Source organism: Sus scrofa, chromosome 5 (assembly GCF_000003025.6).
Source record: "Sus scrofa isolate TJ Tabasco breed Duroc chromosome 5, Sscrofa11.1, whole genome shotgun sequence".
Classification (NCBI taxonomy): Eukaryota; Metazoa; Chordata; class Mammalia; order Artiodactyla; family Suidae; genus Sus; species Sus scrofa.
The window spans coordinates 18,458,773-18,480,272 of NC_010447.5; the positions used below are offsets into that span (position 1 = coordinate 18,458,773).

Below are 21,500 nucleotides of genomic sequence, written 5' to 3' on the forward strand. Positions count from 1 at the left end.
AGGGGGGGGCTGGGCGGGGCGGCCCGGGACGCCTGGGTCTCTGCCCCTCCCATTTGCTGGGCTTCCGTGGCTGCGTCCCCGGGAGGCCGGGCAAGGCTGGCAGGAGAGGTCAGTGTCCTGGGCCCGGGATGCCACCCTTTCTCTCTGGCACTTTTCCCTTTCCTGCCATTTGGGGGGACTGGGTGAGTTCTCTGGCCAGACTGTGGTTCAGGGAGGCCAGTCTCTGCACCTCTGCAGGGTAGGCGGTAGGGGCGCATCCACGTCTTCCTAGGGGTGGAGTGACCACGCAGGGATATGCCAGAGCAGATGCCACTGTCTTTACCCTTTGCTGAGCCTTCACCTGCAGGTCAAAGTAGTCTCCACTTCCCCTTGCCTACCGCAGCCGGTCCTTTGGTCCCAGGAGCAAACTGGTTTAACTAGTGGAGGCTGTGGGGGGTGCTAAGGCCTGGCCTTAAAGACCTCCTCCCTCTCACCCTGCCTTGATCACCTGGGAGTGGGAGTTAGGGCTCCTGGGTCCCTGGCTGCTGAGACTGTCCCCACCTTCAGGCTTGGGTCTGGAGGGGAGAGGCTGGGGAGGAGGGCAGAAGGATCCCTAGCTGGGAGTGGGAGGAGCCTTGGGCTGGGTGTGAGGGAGGAAGCCCAAGCTGAGGGTGTGTGTCTGCCTTAACTAGTGCCTGCCTGCCTGCCTGCCTGCCTGCCTGCCTGGTGGATGCGCCACGAATGTTGTTGACTCTAGGTCTGTGTGTGTGTGTGTGTGTGTGTGCGCGTGTGTGCGCGCACACGCGCGCGCGCCTGTGTGTGCGTGCGCCCAGAGTCAATGCAGTGTCTGATGGGGACATTCTCTGACTTCAGTGTGACCGCCACAGACTCTCAGCACTAGACTGTCCATTCTACGGAGGACAGAGTGAGAGGAGAGAAGGGGTCTGAAGTCCAGGCTCCATGGGACTAGGGGGGGAGTGAGAAAGTGGGGAAGGGCAGCAGTAGTAGTGGGGGCTGGGCTAGGCTGGAGACATGCACCCCAAAGACACTCCCCAGCCACAGTCCCAGGGAGGCCAGCCCTGGAGACACCCACTCGTGGTCACATCACATTTTCCATACTGAAATTACCTTGCTCTGTCCTCATTGCCACCCTGGGGACCAGGTATCCTTCCTCCCCGGAAAGGGAAAAGCCACTTTCGGTGGTAGCCAGAGTCAGGTGAAGGGGAGGGAGAAGACCGGGCACGCTGGGGCTCTCTTGGGTGAACGGGAGCTGTTGATGGGGTGCAGACAAGGCCCTCCCTTTCACTCCAGGGGTGGGAAGAGCTGGGAATAGGTACTCCAGGGTCCCGTCCCCAGGTGGCCTGGCTGCTGTTGACTTTGCTTGGTTACCCTGGGAGCAACTCTCAGCAGTGTGGCAGGGGCGGGTGTCGGGGAGTTGGACCCAGGCGTCCAGGCAGGGGTAGGATGGCACCCTGCCTGGGTGGCAGAGATCTTGCCAGGAGGCTGCGAAGTTAACCCCTCTTGCCCTGGCGGTGGTGGTGGCTGGCAGAAGAAGGGCTAGCCCAGCTGCGGTTTGTGAACGTTCCCTGATTCCCCCTCCCCCTCCCCCTCCCAGCACATCTGTACTTGGTTTACAGTGAATGAGTCTCCTGTCCTCATGAACCGGGCAAGGGCACCACTCCCTCCCTGGCCCCTGGCCGGGCATCCTGACACAGAACCAGGCACCACCCACCCGGGGAAAGCTCTCCCTGCTCAGTAGCCCTCTCTCTTCTTCTTAGAGGGCGCTCAGGGGCTAGTGCCCCAAGAGCTAGAGCTCTGAGACTATGCAGCTGGGGTAGCAAATGGGGACAGGGCAACTAAAACGGGGGACAAAACGCTTGGGTAGCTTGGAAAGAGAGAGAGGGTCTGGAATTCCATCCGTCTCTACCCTCCCCCTTCTCTTGGTCTGTCTGTCAGTCCGCCTCTGCCTTTGTCTCTAGTGGGTGTTTGTCCATCCATCGGTCTTGGTAACTGTGGCTCCGCCCTTCTGGCGGCCTTTTGGGTCCCTAGCCAACGACAGCAGCCAGGGGGCGATGCCCAGGAAGACCCGCCCTGCGCCGGCCCCTCCCCTCGGGGCTGCCGCGGCTCCGCCCCCGCCCCTCCCCGGGACCCAGTGACTGGGGTCTGCCGGCTGCAGCGCTTTGGAAGTCAAACCAGACAGGCAGATTGAAGAGCAGAGAAGAAGGGCATTGTGAGGGGTTCAGCTTCTTCTCTCCCTCTGGCACTGGAGCCTGTGCTCTGTCCAAGGATTCCAGAAGGAAGCTTGAGAAGAGGGCCTCCCACTCTGGAAACTGGTGGAAAGAGCTCCCCTCATTTCTCTTTCTCTTGGGTCATCCCTGGTTCTAGGCTTTGCTCTGTTTGTGGTTGCTCCACTTGGTCACCCTGGCAACTTGGAGAAACGATAGCTTGGGGGCCCTAGGACCAGGCTTCCTTTGCTCCCTTCATCACAAAGACAGAAAAGAGAGCTTGTGATGAGGAGAAAAGGATCCAGACCTCTGTCCTATCTGCCCTGATTGACTGTATCCCCCACCCCTCATTGTCACCCTTGCCCCCTCCCCTTCAGCCTCGGGACACTGAATAGATAATTTCCGCATGCCCAGTCTGGTACTGGCGGATGTCCTATGCCATGCTCAGAAGTGGCTGGCAGATGTCTTCAGGAGATGGGGGGAGCTATGTTACAACCCCCAAGGACATCATTAAGGCACAGAGGTGCCATCGGGGCTTGGAGACCAGGGCACCCAGGGAGAGTGATGAAAACATGTTTTGTACGACACGTGTCTTCTTTCCCTTCCTCCCCTTCTTGCCCACCTCCTCCCCACGGGCCTGCTCTGTGCCAGGGCTGGTGCCAGCCTGGCTCTGGGTGCTTGCTTAGGTCCACCCCTTGAATCGAGCCTGTTCTGTGCTGGCCAGTTTGTGGCTCTCCTGGTAAGTGGGTTTGTGTGTGGAAAGTCCTAACCAGCCTCGGAGCTGCCCAGTTCCCCACACAGAATAAATAAGGCCTTGATTTTGAAACACAAGATTTGAGGACTCGCCTAAAGAACTCTAGGAATGTCTTCTCTGAACACGCACCATTCATTAATTCAACAAACGGTTAAGCATCTGTGGTGCGCCAGGCCCTGTCTTAGGCCCTGGGAATTGCCAGGTATGATCCCTTCCCGTTCAGGCTCATCAGCTGGTGGAGGAGGCAGACATTAACCAGATAAGGCACAAAATTGCAAGTGATGGAGTTCCTGTCGTGGCGCAGCAGAAACGAATCTGACTGGGATCCACGAGGATGCAGGTTCGATCCCTGGCCTCGCTCAGTGGCTTGAGGATCTGGTGCTGCCGTGAGCTGTGGTGTAGGTTGCAGACATGGCTCGGATGTGGCGTTGCTGAGGCTGTGGTGAGGGCCAGCCACTACAACTCCAATTCGACCCCTAGCCTGGGGACCTCCATTGTCATGGGTGCGGGCCTAAAATGACAAAAAAAAAAAAAAGCTACCCAATTGAAAGTGATAAGCAGCATGGAGAGGCCTAAGGTACTGTGAGAATGGATGGTAGGAGGATTTCCGCCCCCAGATAAAGAGATGAGGAAAAACTCTGGAGGGCGGGGGAGTGAGGAGGAGAGTGGTGAGAAGGGAGGGCAGCAGAAGAGTTTGTGCAAAGGCCAGGGTCCTGGCTCACAGCCACTCCGCTCCTCCAGAAAGGACAGGGTCCTCCCATACCTGCTCCTTACCTGGATTTTTTTTTAATGGAAGTCGCTTTTATTATTATTCTTATTTACTTTTTTTGCTTTTTAGGGCTGCACCTGCAGCACCTGGAAGTTCCCAGGCTAGGGATCAAGTCAGCCACAGCCATGTGAAATCCCAGCTGCCTCGGAGACCTACAGCTCATGGCAATGCCGGATCCTTCACCCACTGGCCGAGGCCATCGAAGCCACATCCTCATGGATACTAGTTGGGATCGTTACCGCTGAGCCACAACGGGAACTCCCTCACCTGGATTTTGATAGGCTACAAGGGAGGGAGGGTAAACACCTCCTCATGGCCGAAGCGGGACCTAGAGACACCTGGTGCCCCTGCCCTGGAGTGATTCTACCCATTTCTCCATCGTTCCTCCAGAAAGGGACACAGAGGCACAGATGGGGAAGAGGAATCCACAGGCCTAGGCCTGAGATTATAAACAGAACACAAGGCCCATGTTGCAGGCAAATCCCTCGGGGTGAGGGATTCCTGGATTTGCCCAGCTGGAGCCACACCAGACAGAAAAGCCTTCTGCTCTGAGCTGTTCCACTGTGCACCCTCCCCTCTGGGATCCAGCCCTGACCTGTCCCACTCCCTGGAACAAGGAGGAGCACGTCTGCCTCCATCTGCCTCCACAGTTGCCTGGCATGTGTGAGGTGAGCGCTCCAGGGGTCCTGCCGTCCCATGGGGGTGGGTGGAGCAGATTCTTTTGTACAGAACCTCCACCCTGGCTTATGAGGTTCTCTCTCCTCTGTCCACTGGGGGGGGGGTCTCCCAGCTCCTCCTGCTCAGACACTGAGCTTCCGAGGTTCTTAGGTTCCCAAGGAAAGAAGAAGAGAAGTAGAGGGTCCTTTGGAGGAGAGAGCAGTTTCTCTGTGACTCTGCCTCCTCCACAAGGCAAGGGAGTCATGGGACCAAGGGAGGTAAGTTCCAGCCCTGCTCTGACCCATTTACCTCCCTGGACCCACATCCCCTGGGGCCAGAGTGCTGGGTGGGGCCAACCTGGCACCTCTACACCCACACCTGGGACTTCCCCTGGATGGAAACTCCCAGAACTCTGGTGTCCTGCCTCCTTGGCCAGCTCCCACCAGCTGCCTGGGTTCTGTTCACCTACAGTGGGGTCTCCCCATCTGCCAGCTCTCTAGCAGGCTACATCTCTGCCTTGGCCCCGAGGGGGCTCACGGAGGTGGGCCCACTCTCTGGGACCATCTTTGCTATCTGGCTGCCCTTTCGTTTCTTTCTTTCTTTCTTTTTTTTTTTAAGGGCCACACCCATGGCATATGGAAGTTCCCAGGCTAGGGGTTCAATCAGAGCTACAGCTGCCAGCCTCCACCACGGCCACAGCAACACCAGATCGGAGCCACGTCTGTGACCTACACCAATGCCGGAGCCTTAACCCACAGAGTGAGGCCAGGGATTGAACCCACATCCTCTCGGATACTAGTTGAATTTATTACTGCTGAAGCACAACAAGAACTCCCTGGCTGCCCTTTCTAATAGACTCCTTTGAAGAAAAGATGTGGGGCTGGGGGGAGGAGGTGGGAAACTATCCCTCTACCCTTCGTTGAACACCTACAATCTTCCAGGCGTTGTGCTAGGCATGTACGTTACTCGCTTAATCCACACAGCCGTCCAGAGAAGTAGCAGTTATCACCCCCATTTCACAGAGGAGGTAGGGGAGACCCAGAGATGTTAAGCGACTTACCCAGTATCACACAGCTAGGACATGGCAGAGCTAAGATGGGCACCCAGGTCTTGGTGGTCCTGAGCTCTCTTCACCGAGGCAGGCTTCTTCTTCTACAGCTGCCCACCTCTCCATGGGATTAGAGACCTAGGGATTCAATTCAATTCCATCTAGTTCAGAAAACAGTTATCTTATTGAGCATCTACTCTGTGCCAGGCAGAAATACAGGGCAAATCACTGTCCTGAGGTCAGATGGGAAAGGTGGGCGTATGGACTATGGGTTGTCTAACTTCAGCATGAGATTTAACAAGGTGGCGTGGAGTAGAGAAAAAAATAGTACTTACGTTTTCTCTTTCTGAAAGAGTATATAAATATACTATGAACGATGTATAGAATAAATTGGAACAAAGGGAATACCTATTCGGCTGCCATTGGGGTCAAGTATTTCAGAGTTCCCATTGTGGCTCAGCAGGTTAAGAACGTGACTAGTATCCATGAGGATGCGGGTTTCATCCCAGGCCTTGCCCAGTGGCTTAAGGATCCAGTGTTGCTGCCAGCCTAGGTTGAAGATGCAGCTTGGATCTGGTGTTGCTGTGGCTGTGGTGTAGGTTGGCAGCCGCAGCTCTGATTCACTCCCTAGCCTAGGAACTTCCATATGCTGCAGGTTATGGCCCTAAAAAGGAAAAGAAAAGAAGTAGAGTATTTCCTGCACTCCAGGACTTCCCATGTGTCCCTCCCATCATTCCCCCCCTCTCCTAAGAAGAACTCACCATCCTGACTTTTATGATAATTATTTCCTTCTTTTTCTTTCATTTTAATTTTAAGACTTTTTTTCTGGAGTTCCTGCCATGGCACAGCAGAAACGAATCTGACTAGGAACCATGAGCTTGCAGGTTCGATCCCTGGCCTCGCTCAGTGGGTTAAGGATGGATGTTGTGGTGAGCTGTGCTGTAGGTCACAGACACGGCTCAGATCCTGTGTTGCTGTGGCTGTGGTGTGGGCCGATGGCTATAGCTCTGATTCAACCCCTAGCTTGGGAACCTCCATGTGCCTCAGGTATGCCCTAAAAAGCAAAAAAAAAAAAAAAAAAAAAAGACTCCTTTTTTTTTTAGGGCTGCACCTGTGGCATATGGAGTTTCCCAGGCTAGGGGTCGAATCAGAGCTGCAGCCGCTGGCCCACACCACAGCCACAGCAATGCCAGATCTGAGCCAAATCTGCAGTCTACACCACAGCTCTCGGCAACGCTGGATTCTACAACCTACAACCTACAACCTCATGGTTCCTAGTCGGATTCGTTAACCACTGCGCCACAAAGGGAACTCCCCTTTTTGTCTTTTTAAAGCAGTTTTAGCTTCACAACAAAATTGACAGGAAGGTACAAGATATAAATTGTTGCACAAAACTATGTTTTTAATTAAAAAATTTTTTTTTTTGGCTGTGCCCGTGGCATGCAGAAATTCCCAGGCCTGGGATCAAACCCAAGCCACAGCAGTAACCAGAGCCAAAGCAGTGGCAATACTGGATCCTTAACCCACTGAGCCACCAGGGAACTCCTAGTACATGCTTCCCAGTACATACATACAAGAGCTTTTCTAGACTATAAAACTAAGGGTCAGAGTGGATATACAGGAGTTCCCATTGTGGCTCAGTTGGTTAAGGACCCAATTAGTATCCAGGAGGATTCAGGTTTGTTCCTTGGCCTCACTCAGTAGCTTAAGGGTCTGGCATTGCCACAGGCTGCAGATGCAGCTTGTATCTGGCATTGCTCTGGCTGTGGCGTAGGCCAGCAGCTGCAGCTCCAATTTGACCCCTAGCCTAGGAACTTCCATATGCTGCAGGTGCAGCCCTAGAAGAAAAAAGAAAAAGAAAAAATGATGGACAGGCCATCTCAGTTTTGTCAGATAATGCCAGACTGTTTTCCAAAATAATTGTACCAGTTACACAGGAAATAGAACATTCTAGATACGGGCAGGTATGGGTTCAAGATGACCCACACACCTTTCTTGCCTAAAACCCTCAGTGGTTTTCCTTTTTCCTTGGAATAAGACCCAAGTCAGCGCTGTGGCCCCCAGAGCTTCTGCCTGGCTCTCTACCTGTGCCATATGTCTCTCCTCATTGCTCTTTGTACTTGCTGTCCCACTTCTCTAGAATGTTTGGCCACCAGCTATCTCCATGGCTCTCTCCCTCACTTTCTTCAGCTCCTTGCTAAAATGTCACTTCTCGGTGGCACTTTCCTGACCACTGATTTTTTCTTTTTGTCTTTTTAGGGTTGCACCTGTGGCATATGGAGGTTCTCAGGCTAGGGGTCAAATCGGAGCTGGAGCTGCCAGTCTACGCCAGAGCCATAGCCATGGCAGCGCGGGATCCGAGCCTTGTCTGCAACCTACACCACAGCTTAAGGCAACGCTGGATCCTTAACCCACTGAGTGAGACCAGGGATCGAAGCCACATCCTCATGGATACTAGTTCTGGTTGGTTGCTGAGCCATGATGGGAACTCCCCTGACCACCAAATTTTTGCCTGCAGCATCCAGCTCTCCTTATCCCCTCTCAGCTTTAGTCTTCTCCATAGTCCAGCCACCTGGGCTCCATGCAGCCTCAGCAGCTCTTCCCTTGTCTGCCAGGGCTTAATAGGCTCCCCGAGGAACCCTTAAGTTCCATCATACCTGACTGTTTGGGGGCTGTCTAGTTGCCCCTTCTGAAGGATCCACCTCTCTGAGTCACTTTTTATCGCATCACCCTGTTTTTGTTTGTTTGTTTGTTTGTTTTATGACTGCACCTGTGATATATGGAAGTTCCCTGGCCAGGGATTGAATCCGAGCCTCTGCTGTGACCTATGCCTAGGTCACAGCTATGGCAACACCAGATCCTTTAACCCACTGTGCCAGGCTGGGAATCGAACACCTTCTGCAGGGGCCAGAGCCACTACAGTTGGATTCTTTTTCTTTTTCTTTTTCTTTTTTGTCTTTTTGTCTTTTTAGGGCCTCACCTGGGGCATATGGAGGTTCCCAGGCTAGGAGTCGAATCACAGTTGCAGCTGCTGGCCTACACCACAGCCACATCAACACTGGAACCTTAACCCATTGAGCGAGGCCAGGGATCAAACCCGCAACTTCATGGCTCCTAGTTGGATTCCTTTCCGCTGCGCTATGACAGGAACTCCTCTTTTTTTTAATTTTACTTTTATTTTTTATTTTTTTTGCAGTCAGATTCAAACTCCTTTTTTTTTTTCACCCTGTTTTTTTTTTCATAGCCATTTTCATCCTCTGAAATAAGCTAATGCATTTGTTTGTTTATCTGTTTGTTTTTTGTCTCCACTCTAGCCACTCCTGACTTTTATGGGCGCTCCATAAGAGAGGGAACTTAGCTGTCTTGTTCTGCCCTGTGTCCAATTCCTGCTGCATGATAGGCCCTCAAATAATAATTGTCCAAGCTGGTTGTCAGTCTCCCAGAGACAACCAGGCACCCCTGCCCCTACACCCGGGACTTGCCCTGTCTGGAAACTCCCAGAAGTTTAGGCCTCCTCCCTCCCCTGCCAGCTCCTACCAACATCCCTGGCTCAGTCTCAGAGCGCATCTGCGGCGGCGGCTGCTGCTGCGTCCCTATGTGTCCCATGGGGCCTGTCTGGGAGCCTGAAGCAGCCATTCTGGCCATCAGGACTGGAGAGTGATGGGCAGGGGTCCTTGCCCAGGCAGGCGCCAGGTGCCAGAGCTCAAGAAATACTTTTTAATTAAATAAAGGGGACGACTTCAGAGATGATAGGACCTTGTCAGGGATGAAAAGAGAAAGGATACTCAGAGCAGAAGGAACAGTGTAAACAAAGGACTGGAGGTGTGGATTTCCTGCTGTGGTGCAACAGGATTGACAGCATCTCTGCGGCAGCAGGGACACGGGTTCAATCCCCGGCCCAGCACAGTGGGTTAAGCAGCCAGTGTTGCCACAGCTGTGGTGTAGGTTGCAACTCCGGCTCAGATCTAGTCCGTGGCCTGGGAACTCCATAGGCTGCAGGGTGGCAAAGGAAGGAAGGATGGATGGATGGAAGGAAGGAAGAAAGACAAAAAACAAAGGACTGGAGTTCCCGTCGTGGCGCAGTGGTTAACGAATCCGACTAGGAACCATGAGGTTGCGGGTTCGGTCCCTGCCCTTGCTCAGTAGGTTAACGATCCGGCGTTGCCGTGAGCTGTGGTGTAGGTTGCAGACGCGGCTTGGATCCGTTGTTGCTGTGCCTCTGGCATAGGCGGTGGCTACAGCTCCATTCGACCCCTAGCCTGGGAACCTCCATATGCTGTGGGCGCGGCCCAAGAAATAGCAACAAAAACAACAACAACAACAACAACAACAAAAAAGACAAAAAAAAAAAAAAAAAAAAAAAAAACAAAGGACTGGAGGCATGTTTGGAAAACATGTTTGGGTCTGGTGCCCTTAAGAGGGTTTTCAGCAGGGCGGGGCAGGCAACAGGAGAGCCCTGCCAGGCAGCCCAGAAGAGGTGGGTGAGGTGGGGAGGTCTGAGCTCCTGCAGGATCAGCAAGGCTCAGCACTGTCTTAGGTTTAATCCTGCCCCCACCCCTGCTCCCCACAGCCTGCCTCTCTGACTCCACCCCTGCCCTCCCCTTTACCCAACCCCAGCCTGGCCGCCCCTGCTGCTGCATGGACTTCTCTCTTGGCCTACGCTTGGGGCCCCGGAACAAGAAGGCCAGCCACCACCAGCCCCCTCCACCTCCGGGGCACAGCCCACCAGCCGCCTCTCCTTGTCTGTCCTGCCCTCCTTCTGCCTGCCACTGCCCCTGCCCCTGCCCCGGCTGTCCCCCTCCCACCTGCTCCTGCTCTGCCTCTTATGCAACAAACTGCCCCTCCTGTCCCGGCCTCCCTGGCCCACCCTGTACCTGCTCCTGCCCTCCCTGCCCTGCCTGTCCCCCCTGACTTGTCCCCGCAGTCCCTGCACCCCATGCTCTGGTCCATACTTGACCTGTTGCCATCCCTCTCCTTGTCCCATGTACTCTTGCTCCAAGGGCCAAGCCACCTGTCCCAGCTCCTGCTTGGGCTGCAGTGACAACTGTGGCTATGGCCGAGGGGCTGCCTGGGGACCTCCAGGCTCCACTGGCCGCTGCAGCTGCTGCTTCAGGGGACAACGAACCTCTTGGCACTGTCTGATAGTCTAGCTGGCCTGTCGCCCCCTCAGAGACTGCCAATCTGCCAGAGCACTTTTGCAGTGGCTTCTTCAGGAGACATGGAAGCTCTGGAGGGGTCAGCTGGACCCCTCGCCCAGGCAGGGGGCGGCGGCAGGCTGCTCAGTGCCCTCAGCCCCTTCCTCTGTCCTGGGAGTGAGAGCAGGGCATCTGTTTCGAAGTTAGATTCTGGGCGTTCTCCTGCGGTTCCAGAATCTCCTCTTCTGCAGCTTCTGGAATGGAAAGTGTTCTTCTGAGAGCCTCCCCCATGGCCCCTGAAGGCGATGAGCAAGTTGGCCATTTTCTTCTAGTCAGCCTCCCCTGAAGACCCTTCTTGCTTCATCTTCTCGGCGGTTTGCATGGATAAGATGGATTCTTCTTCCAGAGGTGAGAGGGGATCCTTTGTCCAGGGGCTACTTCTCTTGCCCCCTGGACCTCTACCCATATCCCTGACTGACCCAAGAGTCTCTGGACCCCTTCCTTCTCATCATGAGTCTCATAAGGAAGGTCAGTGGCTCTTGGACCAGAAGAAGAGGCTGAGCAGAGGATTCTGGGTTCCTCCCTCCTCCTGGATATCCTGACATCCTTTATGGTCCTTTGCTTCTAGAACCTGGTGCTCTCTACCTGAAGTCTTATCTTTCAAATCCCTGAGTGCTCGCCAGCCTCATGACCTCAATCCTCCAGCAATAATCCCATCTCTTACATCCATGCTCATCTGCCAGGGGGCAATGGATCAGGCTCCTAAAGATCCCATCCACACCTAGTTAGTTGCTAGTGGTAAATCCCTGTCCTTGGGGGTGGGGCTGGGAGTTTGGAGAAGCGACCAAGAGGGAGCTGGATGTGATAAACTCAGGTATCGAATTGGGGCTGGGTCCTGAGCTGAAAGCCCCTAGGCGCCCACCACCCCTCCACGTCCTAAGTGCTCTGACACTAGGCTGCTTCAGTCTTTCTTGGCTTCCTTCTCTGGGACCCTCTGTTCTTTACTTTCTACCTGTTTATTTTTTTTTTTTTTTGCCTTGTCTAGGGCCGCTCCCTCGGCATATGGAGGTTCCCAGGCTAGGGGTCTAATTGGAGCTGTAGCCACCAGCCTACGCCAGCCCACAGCAACTCGGGATCCAGCCTCGTCTGCAACCTACACCACAGCTCACAGCAACACCGGATCCTTAACCCTCTGAGCAAGGCCAGGGATCGAACCTGCAAACTCATGGTTCCTAGTCGGATTCGTTAACCACTGCGCCACAACGGGAACTCCCGTCTACTTGTTTATTCTTCTCTTTCTTTCTCTCATTCTATACCACTCTCTCCATTTCTGTTTCCTTCTTTCTATCATCTGGACGTTCTGCCTTCACTTAACTTGTGTCTCTATATCTAGTTCCCCCTCTCTCTGTCCTTCTCTTTTCCCATCTAATTCTTTTTTTTTTCTGTCTTTTTAGGTCCACACCCATGGCATGTGGAGTTCCCAGGGTAGGGGTCGAATTGGAGCTGTAGCCGATGGCCTATGCCACAGCCAGAACAATGCAGGTCTGAGCCACATCTGTGACCTACACCACGGCTCACCGGATCCTTAACCCACTGAGCAAGGCCAGAGACTGAACCCATGTCCTCATGGATGCTGGTCAGATCGATTCTGCAAGCCACGAAGGGAACTCCTCCCCATCTAATTTAAAATCTGCTTAACACATATATCTTTTTCTCTCCCCCTTCCCTGTCCTTATGTTTGTTTTATTCCTTGGTCTTTTTTTTTTTTTTTTTTTTTTTTTTTGGCTACACCAGAAACATCCGGAAGTTCTGCGGCCAGGGATCAAACCTGGGCCACAGCAGTGACCCCTGGGCCACGCAGTGACAATGCTGGATCCTTCACTTGCCAAGTCACTCCTTGGTCTTTTGATCCACCTCCTGTCTCTCTCCTTTTCTGTCCTATTCTGCTTCTGCTTCGTCTACAAGTCAGAAGCAGAATTCTCCATCTCTTCCTTTTCTATTTCCCTTTCTGCCTGTGTCTCTTTCCCTGTCTTCTGGGTCTAGCTGTTCTTTCACTCCCTATCTCTCTTTCTGCCTCCCCAATATCTGGCTTTCTCTCTCTCTCTCCCTGGGTTCTGCAGCTGCCGGCACACCAAGCCTGTGTCAAGCCCATCTCAATGCTGCCCAAGGGCCAGGACACCAGGTCCTCCATTGTCTATCTGTCCCCCACACACCCCATGTGCTGGAGTGAGCAAGGGCTGGACACAGCTACCAGAAGAGTCCCTTCCTTCACTACCCACTGTCTAGGCCATCCATCCCTTCTCAGCTCTAAGCCCAAACCTTTTTAGAAATGATGTTTTTTGGAGTTTCTGTTGTGGCACAGCGGAAACAAATCCAACTAGTATCTATGAGGATGCGGGTTCAATCTCTGACCTTGCTCGGTGAGTTGAGGATCCCGCATTGCCATGAACTGTGGTGTAGGTCTCAGACGTGGCTGGGATCTTGTGTTGCTGTGGCTGCAGTGTAGGCCAGCAGCTGTAGTTCCGATTTGACCCCTTGCCTGGGAACTTCCATATGCCACCGGTATGGCCCTAAAAAGCAAAAAATTTAGAAAAAAATTAAAAAAAGATGTTTTTCTTATTCTGAAAATTAGCCACTAAAAAGAAAAAGAATTACGCATTTATGCTGCCTGTCCTGTGTAAACTATATTTCAGGGTGGCCAAATAGCTCTAAGTGGTGGAGAAAACCTATTTACAGAACTCCAGCTAATGTAGAAGGAATGTGGAATTAGAAAAATCACCATTTTGCAAGCCCTAATGAAATGACTGAGAAAAGCAAGAATCATAAATGGATAAAACCAAGCATGGTGGTTGATGGAGGACTTTACAATGGAGGAATCAAGCTGTCCCCACTGAAGAATTCTAGCATCACTAAAAAGGGACAACCACATATGATGTATCTTCTGATATAATGCAGCCTGAAGCTCTCGGCACCACCTGGGAAGGACACTTAAACAAAAAAACTGAGCATGCTTCTAACCAAAGCTCTAGAGCTCTCTCCTTAATGCCCTCCATTAAATAGGAAATGTGGGGGGACAGAGGGACAAATTAAATGACCCAACAAAGAAGTAAGGAAACATATCCAGAACTTGGGGCATTCTAGAGGAAATCTGAGCCAATTTCTTCAACTAGTCAATGGCTGAGGGGAAAAGTGAGAAGTGACATAAGAAGACAGCTACGACATGGGACAGGTGGGGCTTGTCTGGTTCCTGATTGGGACCACCCAATTGGAAAAAAAGACATTTTTAGACGGTTGCTAACATTTAATTTTGAACTGGGTACTTGCGATGCCAACGAATCAGTGTCGATTTTGTTAAATGTAAAAACGGCTTTGAGATGATGCAAGAAAGGGTCCTTATTTCCGAGAACTGCGTACTGAAGCATGGAGTGAAATGATATAGTTAATTTTAATACATTATTTAATAAATAAAAAATTATTGGAGTTTCCGTGGTGGCGCAGAGGTTAACAAATCCAACGAGGAACAATGAGGTTGCAGGTTTGATCCCTGGCCTTGCTCAGTGGGTTAAGGATCCAGCGTTGCCGTGGGCTGTGGTGTAGGTTGCAGACGTGGTTCGGATCCCATGTCGCTGCGGCTGTGGCGTAGTCCGGTGGCTACAGCTCCGATCTGACCCCTAGCCTGGGAACCTCTATATGCAGCAGATGTGGCCCTAGAAAAGACAAAAAGACAAAAAATAAATAATAAATTAATAAATAATTATTTAATACTGAAAAAAGGAAAGAAAAGAAAGGAGTAGAAGGAACCAAGGGACAAAATCAATATTGCTGAAGGAAGGGTATAGGGTGTCACAGAACTGTGCTCTCTACCTTTGGGTATGTTTGAACCTTTTCATAATAAAAGTTTAAATGATGCTACTGTGGTAAGCGTGGTTCTGAGTAACCCCAGAGCATCCTCCCCACCTGCCCTGAAAGCCAGGACTTCCCCTGTGACAGATGCCAGTGCTCCTTGCCCTCCACTAGAAGTGTGTCCTGGAGATGAACTGCATTCCAGACTGTCCTTTATCCCTTCCCATCCTCTGCTGGCAAGTGTCCCGTGTGTAGGATCTTTCCCAGCTGTACTTTCCCAGCTGTGAGGGGCCAAGGGAACCTTAAAGAGTAAACATATTTTGGGAGTTCCTGTTGTGGCTCAGCGGGTTAAGAACCCAACTAGGATCCATGAAGATGTGGGTTCAATCCCTGGCCTCGCTCGGTGGGTTAAAGGATCCCGCCTTGCCGTGAGCTGCGGAGTAGGTTGCAGATGCAGCTCGGATCTGGGGTTGCTGTGACTGTGGTGTAGGTTGGCAACTGCAGCTCCAATTGGACCCCTAGCATGGGAACCTCCATATGCAATGGGCGTGGCCTTAAAAAGACAAAAAAAAAAAAACAAACATATTTTGAATAGGTCCTACAGTAACATAATCCAAAATAATTCGATTTTCCTTGAGGTCGCTCTTTGTCAGGTGCTTCTGAGAAAAATGCAACTCCAGAGTAGTGAACAGTGGCCTCCATTCTGGAAAACAGAAGGCAAGTCGTGTAAGAGTATCCTGTCCCACTCCCCGCCTTCACTCAGGGTGACCTCCTCCCTCGAAGACCACCAGAAACTGAGAGATTGAGTGTCAGGTGTTCAAGGGGTTTCAGTTCAGAACCAGGATAGGATGGAGGGCATTTGGGTCCCCCACACCCTCACTCACTAAACAATCCTGGGGACACCATGATTTTCGAGTCTTGCTGTGTTTACACAAATGCATGGGAACCAATACCCCTCTCTACTCTCTAGAAGTTTGCCAGTTAGGAATAAAGGCACCTTGAAACTTGCAGGATATTTCAAGCTGTTGAATTTATCATAAGAAATTCTTCCTCATGGTGATGTGATTCCAGACTCTCCCACCCTCTACCTTTCAACATTAGTCTAAAGAAAACCAAAATTTGGGCGTTCCTGTTGTTGCTCAGTGGGTTAAGAACCCGACTATTATCCATGAGGATGTGGGTTTGATCCCTGGCCTTGCTTTTTGGGTTAAGGATCCGGTGTTGCTGTGAGCGGCGGCATAATTGCCAGATCTGGCTGGGATCCAGTGTGGCTGTGGTGTAGGCTGGCAGCTGCAGCTCTGATTCAACCCCTAGCTTGAGAACTTCCATATGTCACAGGTGTGGCCCTAACACCCCACCCCCTCAAAAAAACCAAAAAAACAAACAAGAAGAACACAGCTGTTGAGGAATTCCTGTTGTGGCTCAGCGGGTTTACAACCTGACATAATATCCCTGAGGATGCGGGTTTGACCCCTGGTCTCACTAAGTGGGTTAAGGATCTGGTGTTACTGCAAGCTGAAGAGCAGATTGCATATGTGGCTCAAGCCGGTGTTGCCATGGCTGTGGCATAGGCTCCAGATGCAGCTCTGATTTGACCCCTAGCGGGTAAACTTCTGTAAGTGTTAGCAGCTAATAGAGGCCAACACTTTTTAGGTAATTTACATGGATTAACTTATTCATTTTTTCATCAAATATTTATTGATTTTTTTTTATGTACCAATAACTGGGTTTTTTTTGTTTGTTTGTTTTTCGTTTGTTTTTTTGTTGTCTTTTTGCCTTTTCTAGGGCTGCTCCCGAGGCATATGGAGGTTCCCAGGCCAGGGGTCGAATCGAAGTTGTAGCCACTGGCCTACGCCAGAGCCACAGCAACGCAGGATCCAAGCTGCGTCTTCGACCTACATCACAGCTCACGGCAACGCCAGATCCTTAACCCACTGAGCACAGCCAGGGATCGAACCCGCAACTTCATGGTCCCTAATCAGGTTCGTTTACCACTGAGCCACGACGGGAATTCCCCAATAACTGTTTTTAATACTGGGAATAGAAGTAAACAAAACAGAATAAAATCTGTAGGGAGAAGAGATAGTTAATAAGTAAAATACATAGTGCCAGATGGCATTAAGTGCTATGTAGAAAAAGCAGCAGAGGAGAGTAGAGAGTTGGGCTCGAAGGAGGTAGATCACTGTGGCAGAGGTGGTGCTGCTATTTCAAACAGGATGGCCAAGGAAGGCCTCTCTGATAAGGTGACACTTGAACAGAGAACTGCAGTGACTGAGGGAGAGAACCATGTGGATGTCATGTGCCCCGAACTTTACAGGGCACAGTGTGCAAAGGCCCTGGCAGTAGCCAGTACAAATGGATAGAAGGAGTAGGAGGACGAATGGCGGTAGATGAGGTCAGAGAAGCAGCAGAGAACCAGAAGGCAGAGGGTTTTCTAGGTCATTATGACTTTGGCTTTTATGTCTTAGTGAGATAGGAAGCCATAGCAGGGTTTCCGAGGAGATGATACTAAAGCTGGAGAGAAGTTACAGACCCTTTCCAAGCTAACACAGCTGGTAAGCAGCAGAGGGTGGGAGTCAAGGTCCAAGGCTGAAGTTCTTAACCCTTAACTGCCATTGAACTTTAGCCTTTTTTTAAACTGGGAGCTACTCTCCCATGACTGAGGAGAAAGAAATTGGGACCCTGAGAAATCATGTGGCTTGCCCAAGGCCACACTGTAGAAAGTGACAGGGGCGGGATTTGAGCCTCTGCTGTCTGCAAGCCCAAGTCCAAGTCCTTTACACCACACTGCCTCCCTCAGATATCCGGGCCATACTGACTTCTGGCCTGGAGGTCACTCCAGTGGGGAAGGAGGGAGAGCGAGGAGCCCGGCTCGGCTTCGGACAGCTATGTTCCTTCGGAAGCTCGAGCCCCGGCTCCGTGGGACTGCTGGCCTTTTCCCAGGCACGGCTGCGCTCCCTAACCACCGCACGGAGGAAAAGAGGGAAAATGGGCCTTTGTTTTCAGGTGGCCCCACAGGTATCCAGGAGTCGATGGAGCGGGTTTCACGAGAGGGGCCGAACCGGAGGCGGTGACCGCGACCGGCTTCAATCGAGCCTCCGCCGGTTTTTGGAGGTCGGTGCCGGGGAGGAAGCAAGGGAGCTGGACAGGGGCGGGGTTTGAGCGCCGCGCCCCCGTCACGTGACGGGGCCTATCATGGCGGCGGCCAGAGGCCTCCCGGGCTCCCGGAAGCAGGCTGTGAGGGGCGGGCGCGCAGCTGGAACCCGCGCCGGAGCCGGAGGTAGAGCGGGCAGGGCGGCCCGGCGGCCTGGAGCCGGACGTGTCCGGAGCGTCCCCGCAGACGGGGCAGCAGGTGAGACGGGGTCTGGGCGACGCGCGAGCGGGTGTGGCGGCGCTGGACGAGGGCTAGGGGGCGCAGGGAGGGTATTCTGACCTGGAGGAAGGGGAATCCGAGATGCACGCCCATGACCCTGAAGCAAGACGAGAGGCCCGCGCGCGGGCGCGGGCGGAAGGGATGCCCCGGACAGATGACGAGACATTGAGGGGAAAAACGGGCTCCCCAAAGAGCATGGGAGGTAACAGAAGGAAGTACTGTGTGCAGAAGCTGTTGTGGGAGAGGGCAGCAGCCCCTTAACTTGCCGGGCTGGGATTGGTGCGGGAACTCCCTCTTTTCTATGCCCGGCCAGGGTGGAGCGACTGCTCAGCCTTCTCCCCTCGCCTCTTACCCCTCCCTGCTCCACAGTGTCCTAGGAGACCGCTCCGGCGGGCCACTCCTCCCACCCACCCAACTGGTCCCTCCGGTCTGAGCTCTGGGGGAGTGGAGTTGAGGGGTGGGGAAGTATATTTGGCAGGGGGGTTAGGTGGAGCTGCCTTCTGCTTACACACCCAGCCCCTTGACAGCATCACCAGGGCAATGGATGTGTCTCTGAACCCCGCTTCTCGCCCCAGGTCGTCCGGGGGCCGGCCATGCTGGTGACTGCCTATCTTGCCTTTGTGGTCCTTCTGGCCTCCTGTCTGGGATTGGAGCTGTCAAGATGCCGGGCTAAGCCCTCTGGAAGGGCTTGCAGCAATCCCTCCTTCCTTCGATTTCAACTGGACTTCTATCAGGTCTACTTCCTGGCCCTGGCAGCGGACTGGCTCCAGGCCCCCTACCTCTACAAACTCTATCAGCATTACCACTTCCTGGAGGGACAAATTGCCATTCTCTACGTGTGTGGCCTTGCCTCCACAGTTCTCTTTGGACTAGTGGCCTCCTCCCTTGTGGATTGGCTGGGTCGCAAGAAGTCTTGTGTCCTCTTCTCCCTCACTTACTCTCTCTGCTGCTTAACCAAACTCTCCCAGGATTACTTTGTGCTGCTGGTAGGCCGAGCACTTGGTGGGCTGTCCACAGCCCTGCTCTTCTCGGCCTTTGAGGCCTGGTACATCCATGAGCATGTGGAACGGCATGACTTCCCTGCTGAGTGGATCCCAGCTACCTTCGCCCGAGCTGCCTTCTGGAACCACGTGCTGGCTGTCATGGCAGGTGTGGCAGCTGAGGCCGTGGCCTGCTGGATGGGCCTGGGGCCCGTAGCGCCCTTTGTGGCCGCCATCCCGCTCTTGGCTCTGGCTGGGGCCTTGGCCCTTCACAGCTGGGGAGAAAACTATGATCGGCAGCGTGCCTTCTCAAGGACCTGTGCTGGAGGCCTACGCTGCCTCCTGTCGGACCGTCGTGTGCTGCTGCTAGGCACCATCCAGGCCCTGTTCGAGAGTGTCATCTTCATCTTCGTCTTCCTCTGGACGCCTGTGCTGGACCCACACGGGGCCCCGCTGGGCATCATCTTCTCCAGCTTCATGGCAGCCAGCCTGCTCGGCTCGTCCCTGTACCGCATCGCTACCTCCAAGAGGTACCACCTACAGCCTATGCACCTTCTCTCCTTTGCCGTGCTCATCGTCGTCTTCTCCCTCTTCATGTTGACTTTCTCCACCAGCCCAGGCCAGGAGAGTCCAGTGGAGTCCTTCATCGCCTTCCTCCTCATCGAACTGGCCTGTGGGCTGTATTTTCCCAGCATGAGCTTCCTGCGGAGAAAGGTGATCCCTGACACAGAGCAAACGGGTGTGCTCAACTGGTTCCGGGTGCCCCTGCACTTACTGGCCTGCCTGGGGCTCCTGGTCCTCCATGACAGCGATCGCAAAACAGGCACTCGGAACATGTTCAGCATCTGCTCGGCTGTTATGGTGATGGCTCTGCTGGCGGTGGTGGGGCTCTTCACCGTGGTGAGGCACGATGCTGAGCTGCGGGTGCCCTCACCCACCGGGGAGCCCTATGCCCCTGAGCTCTAACCCTGTTCCAGGACAAGGGAGCTGGGACGGACCCTTGAATCCCGGCCCTCCAGGGTTGTACAGATCTCTCTGACTGACCGTGTGACTATCTGGCCCCTCAGCCTGTCCTGGGGGCCCTCCTGCCAGTGCTTTGGGTTGGGGAGCACATGGGGTGATGGCCTGGAAAAAAGATGCCAAAAGTTGCCTCTGTGTTACTCCCTTCCCCTTTTCCACCTAAAAATAAACACTTTGGGTTGATCATTGATTTGGTTTACTCATCCTCACCTGTACCCACCTCAGTAGTTGCTGGTGAGGGGGCAGCTGGAGGTTGTGAGGAGAGAGGTGGGGTTACCAGCTGGAGGTTCTTATTATTTATATATATATATTTTTTTTTTGCTTTTTAGGGCCACACCCACAACGTGGAAGTTCCCAGGCTAGGGGTCCAATTGGAGCTGCAGCTGCAGGCCTACACCACAGCCACAGCAACGCGGGATCAGAGCCAAGTCCACGATCTACACCACATGTCACAGCAGTGCCGGATTCCTGACCCACTGGCTGAGGCCAGGGATCATACCTGCATCCTCATGGATTCTCCTCAGATTCGTTTCCACCGTGCCACGAGGGAAACTCCCAGCTGAAAGCTTTTATTTCTAGCCTCTCCAAGACTGCCTTCAGCTTAAATTGAGAGCTTAAATTAATTGTCTGGCAGCAGAAATGGGTGGGATATGCCAGCGGCTCCTTAGTCTTCTGCATCTTGTTTCTCTGGGGACAGACACCTTCCCCAGTTGCCAAGCCAAACCCTTGCTCCACATCCAAGGTGAGGCCAGCTCTGGAGTTTATGAGGTGGTGCCCAAGCCACTGAGCAAAGATTCCAGGGGCTCAAGCTGCTTCTGTGACCACCCCTTGGGGCAAATCCTGAGCCTTCCTGCAGGAACCAAGCTTGCAGCTCAGCACGTGCGTGCTGCCTGCCTTCTGCCTTTGTGGCTATGGACGCACCATTTGTCCAGCAACGCTTGGGACCACCAGGTCCTGTATCTTTGCATGAAACCCAAGTGGAGGACTGCCAAGGAGAGAGCACTGAATGGCTGAGGGATTGGGGCATCTTGTCTGTACCTGACTCTTCCCCACCCAGAGTGAGTGAGGGTGAGGGAGCCATCAGGGCAGGAAACAGGACCAGTGGGAACACCAGTTCTGTGGGCCCCTCCCTGCCTCACCTCTGATTGTATCTGCCTTACCTCCTCCCACCAAAACCTGGGCTTCTCAAGGTAAGCAGAGCCAGTAGTTATAAAGGGTGGGGATGAAAGGAGGGTAGGTTCCAGGGTGTGTTCTGGAATGTGCTTGAGGTGGGCATGGGGGACCTACCTGTTCTGGAAAAGAGGTTGATGACCTTTCGTTGGGTCCCAGACTTACTTCCCAGACAGGACAATGCAAGACTTTCCAAGACCTGCAAGTTCAAACCTGTGCGGGAGGAATGTGGCCTGGATGGGCCCTGCAGGGTGAGGCCTGGGGGAGGGGCGGGTGGTGGTCTCGGTCCCTACTCAGAAAAGGAGAAAAACACATTCCCCTACCCAGCCTGCAGGGAATAAAAGTTGAGGTTAAGTATGAAAAAACATAGCTTTTCCTTCCCCCATCTTGAGGCTAAAACAGTCTGTTGCAATAACTTTACTTCCCCTTTCTGTCCTGTGGCTCTGGACCTAGATATATTTTATAGTTATTTGTAGACATTCCATCTCTACCATGCTGTGATCTCTTTATGGACACACCAGTGGGTACTTTGGCCCATGGCTGTGCT

General features: G+C 53.1%; 1 protein-coding gene and 1 long non-coding RNA gene across 4 annotated transcripts; both read left to right on the forward strand.

Moving 5' to 3' along the window:
- On the forward strand, positions 21-14,052 carry LOC102161895. 2 transcript variants are annotated; one of them, XR_002343961.1, is made up of 4 exons: positions 21-108; positions 4,118-4,395; positions 10,819-10,975; positions 13,261-14,052. It is a non-coding gene; the product is annotated as an uncharacterized LOC102161895 (long non-coding RNA). The 2 variants fall into 2 exon arrangements; XR_297140.3 differs by lacking the exon at positions 21-108 and having other exon boundaries at positions 3,893-4,395.
- On the forward strand, positions 17,594-19,973 carry MFSD5 (major facilitator superfamily domain containing 5). Of its 2 annotated transcripts, none has more exons than XM_001926510.7 (2): positions 17,594-17,762; positions 18,359-19,973. In XM_001926510.7, the coding sequence occupies exon 2, from the start codon at positions 18,377-18,379 to the stop codon at positions 19,727-19,729; it is 1,353 nt and encodes a 450-aa protein (XP_001926545.3). In that variant the 5' UTR covers positions 17,594-17,762; positions 18,359-18,376; the 3' UTR covers positions 19,730-19,973. The 2 variants fall into 2 exon arrangements, with proteins under 2 accessions (XP_001926545.3, XP_005652620.1); XM_005652563.3 differs by lacking the exon at positions 17,594-17,762 and adding an exon at positions 17,801-17,985.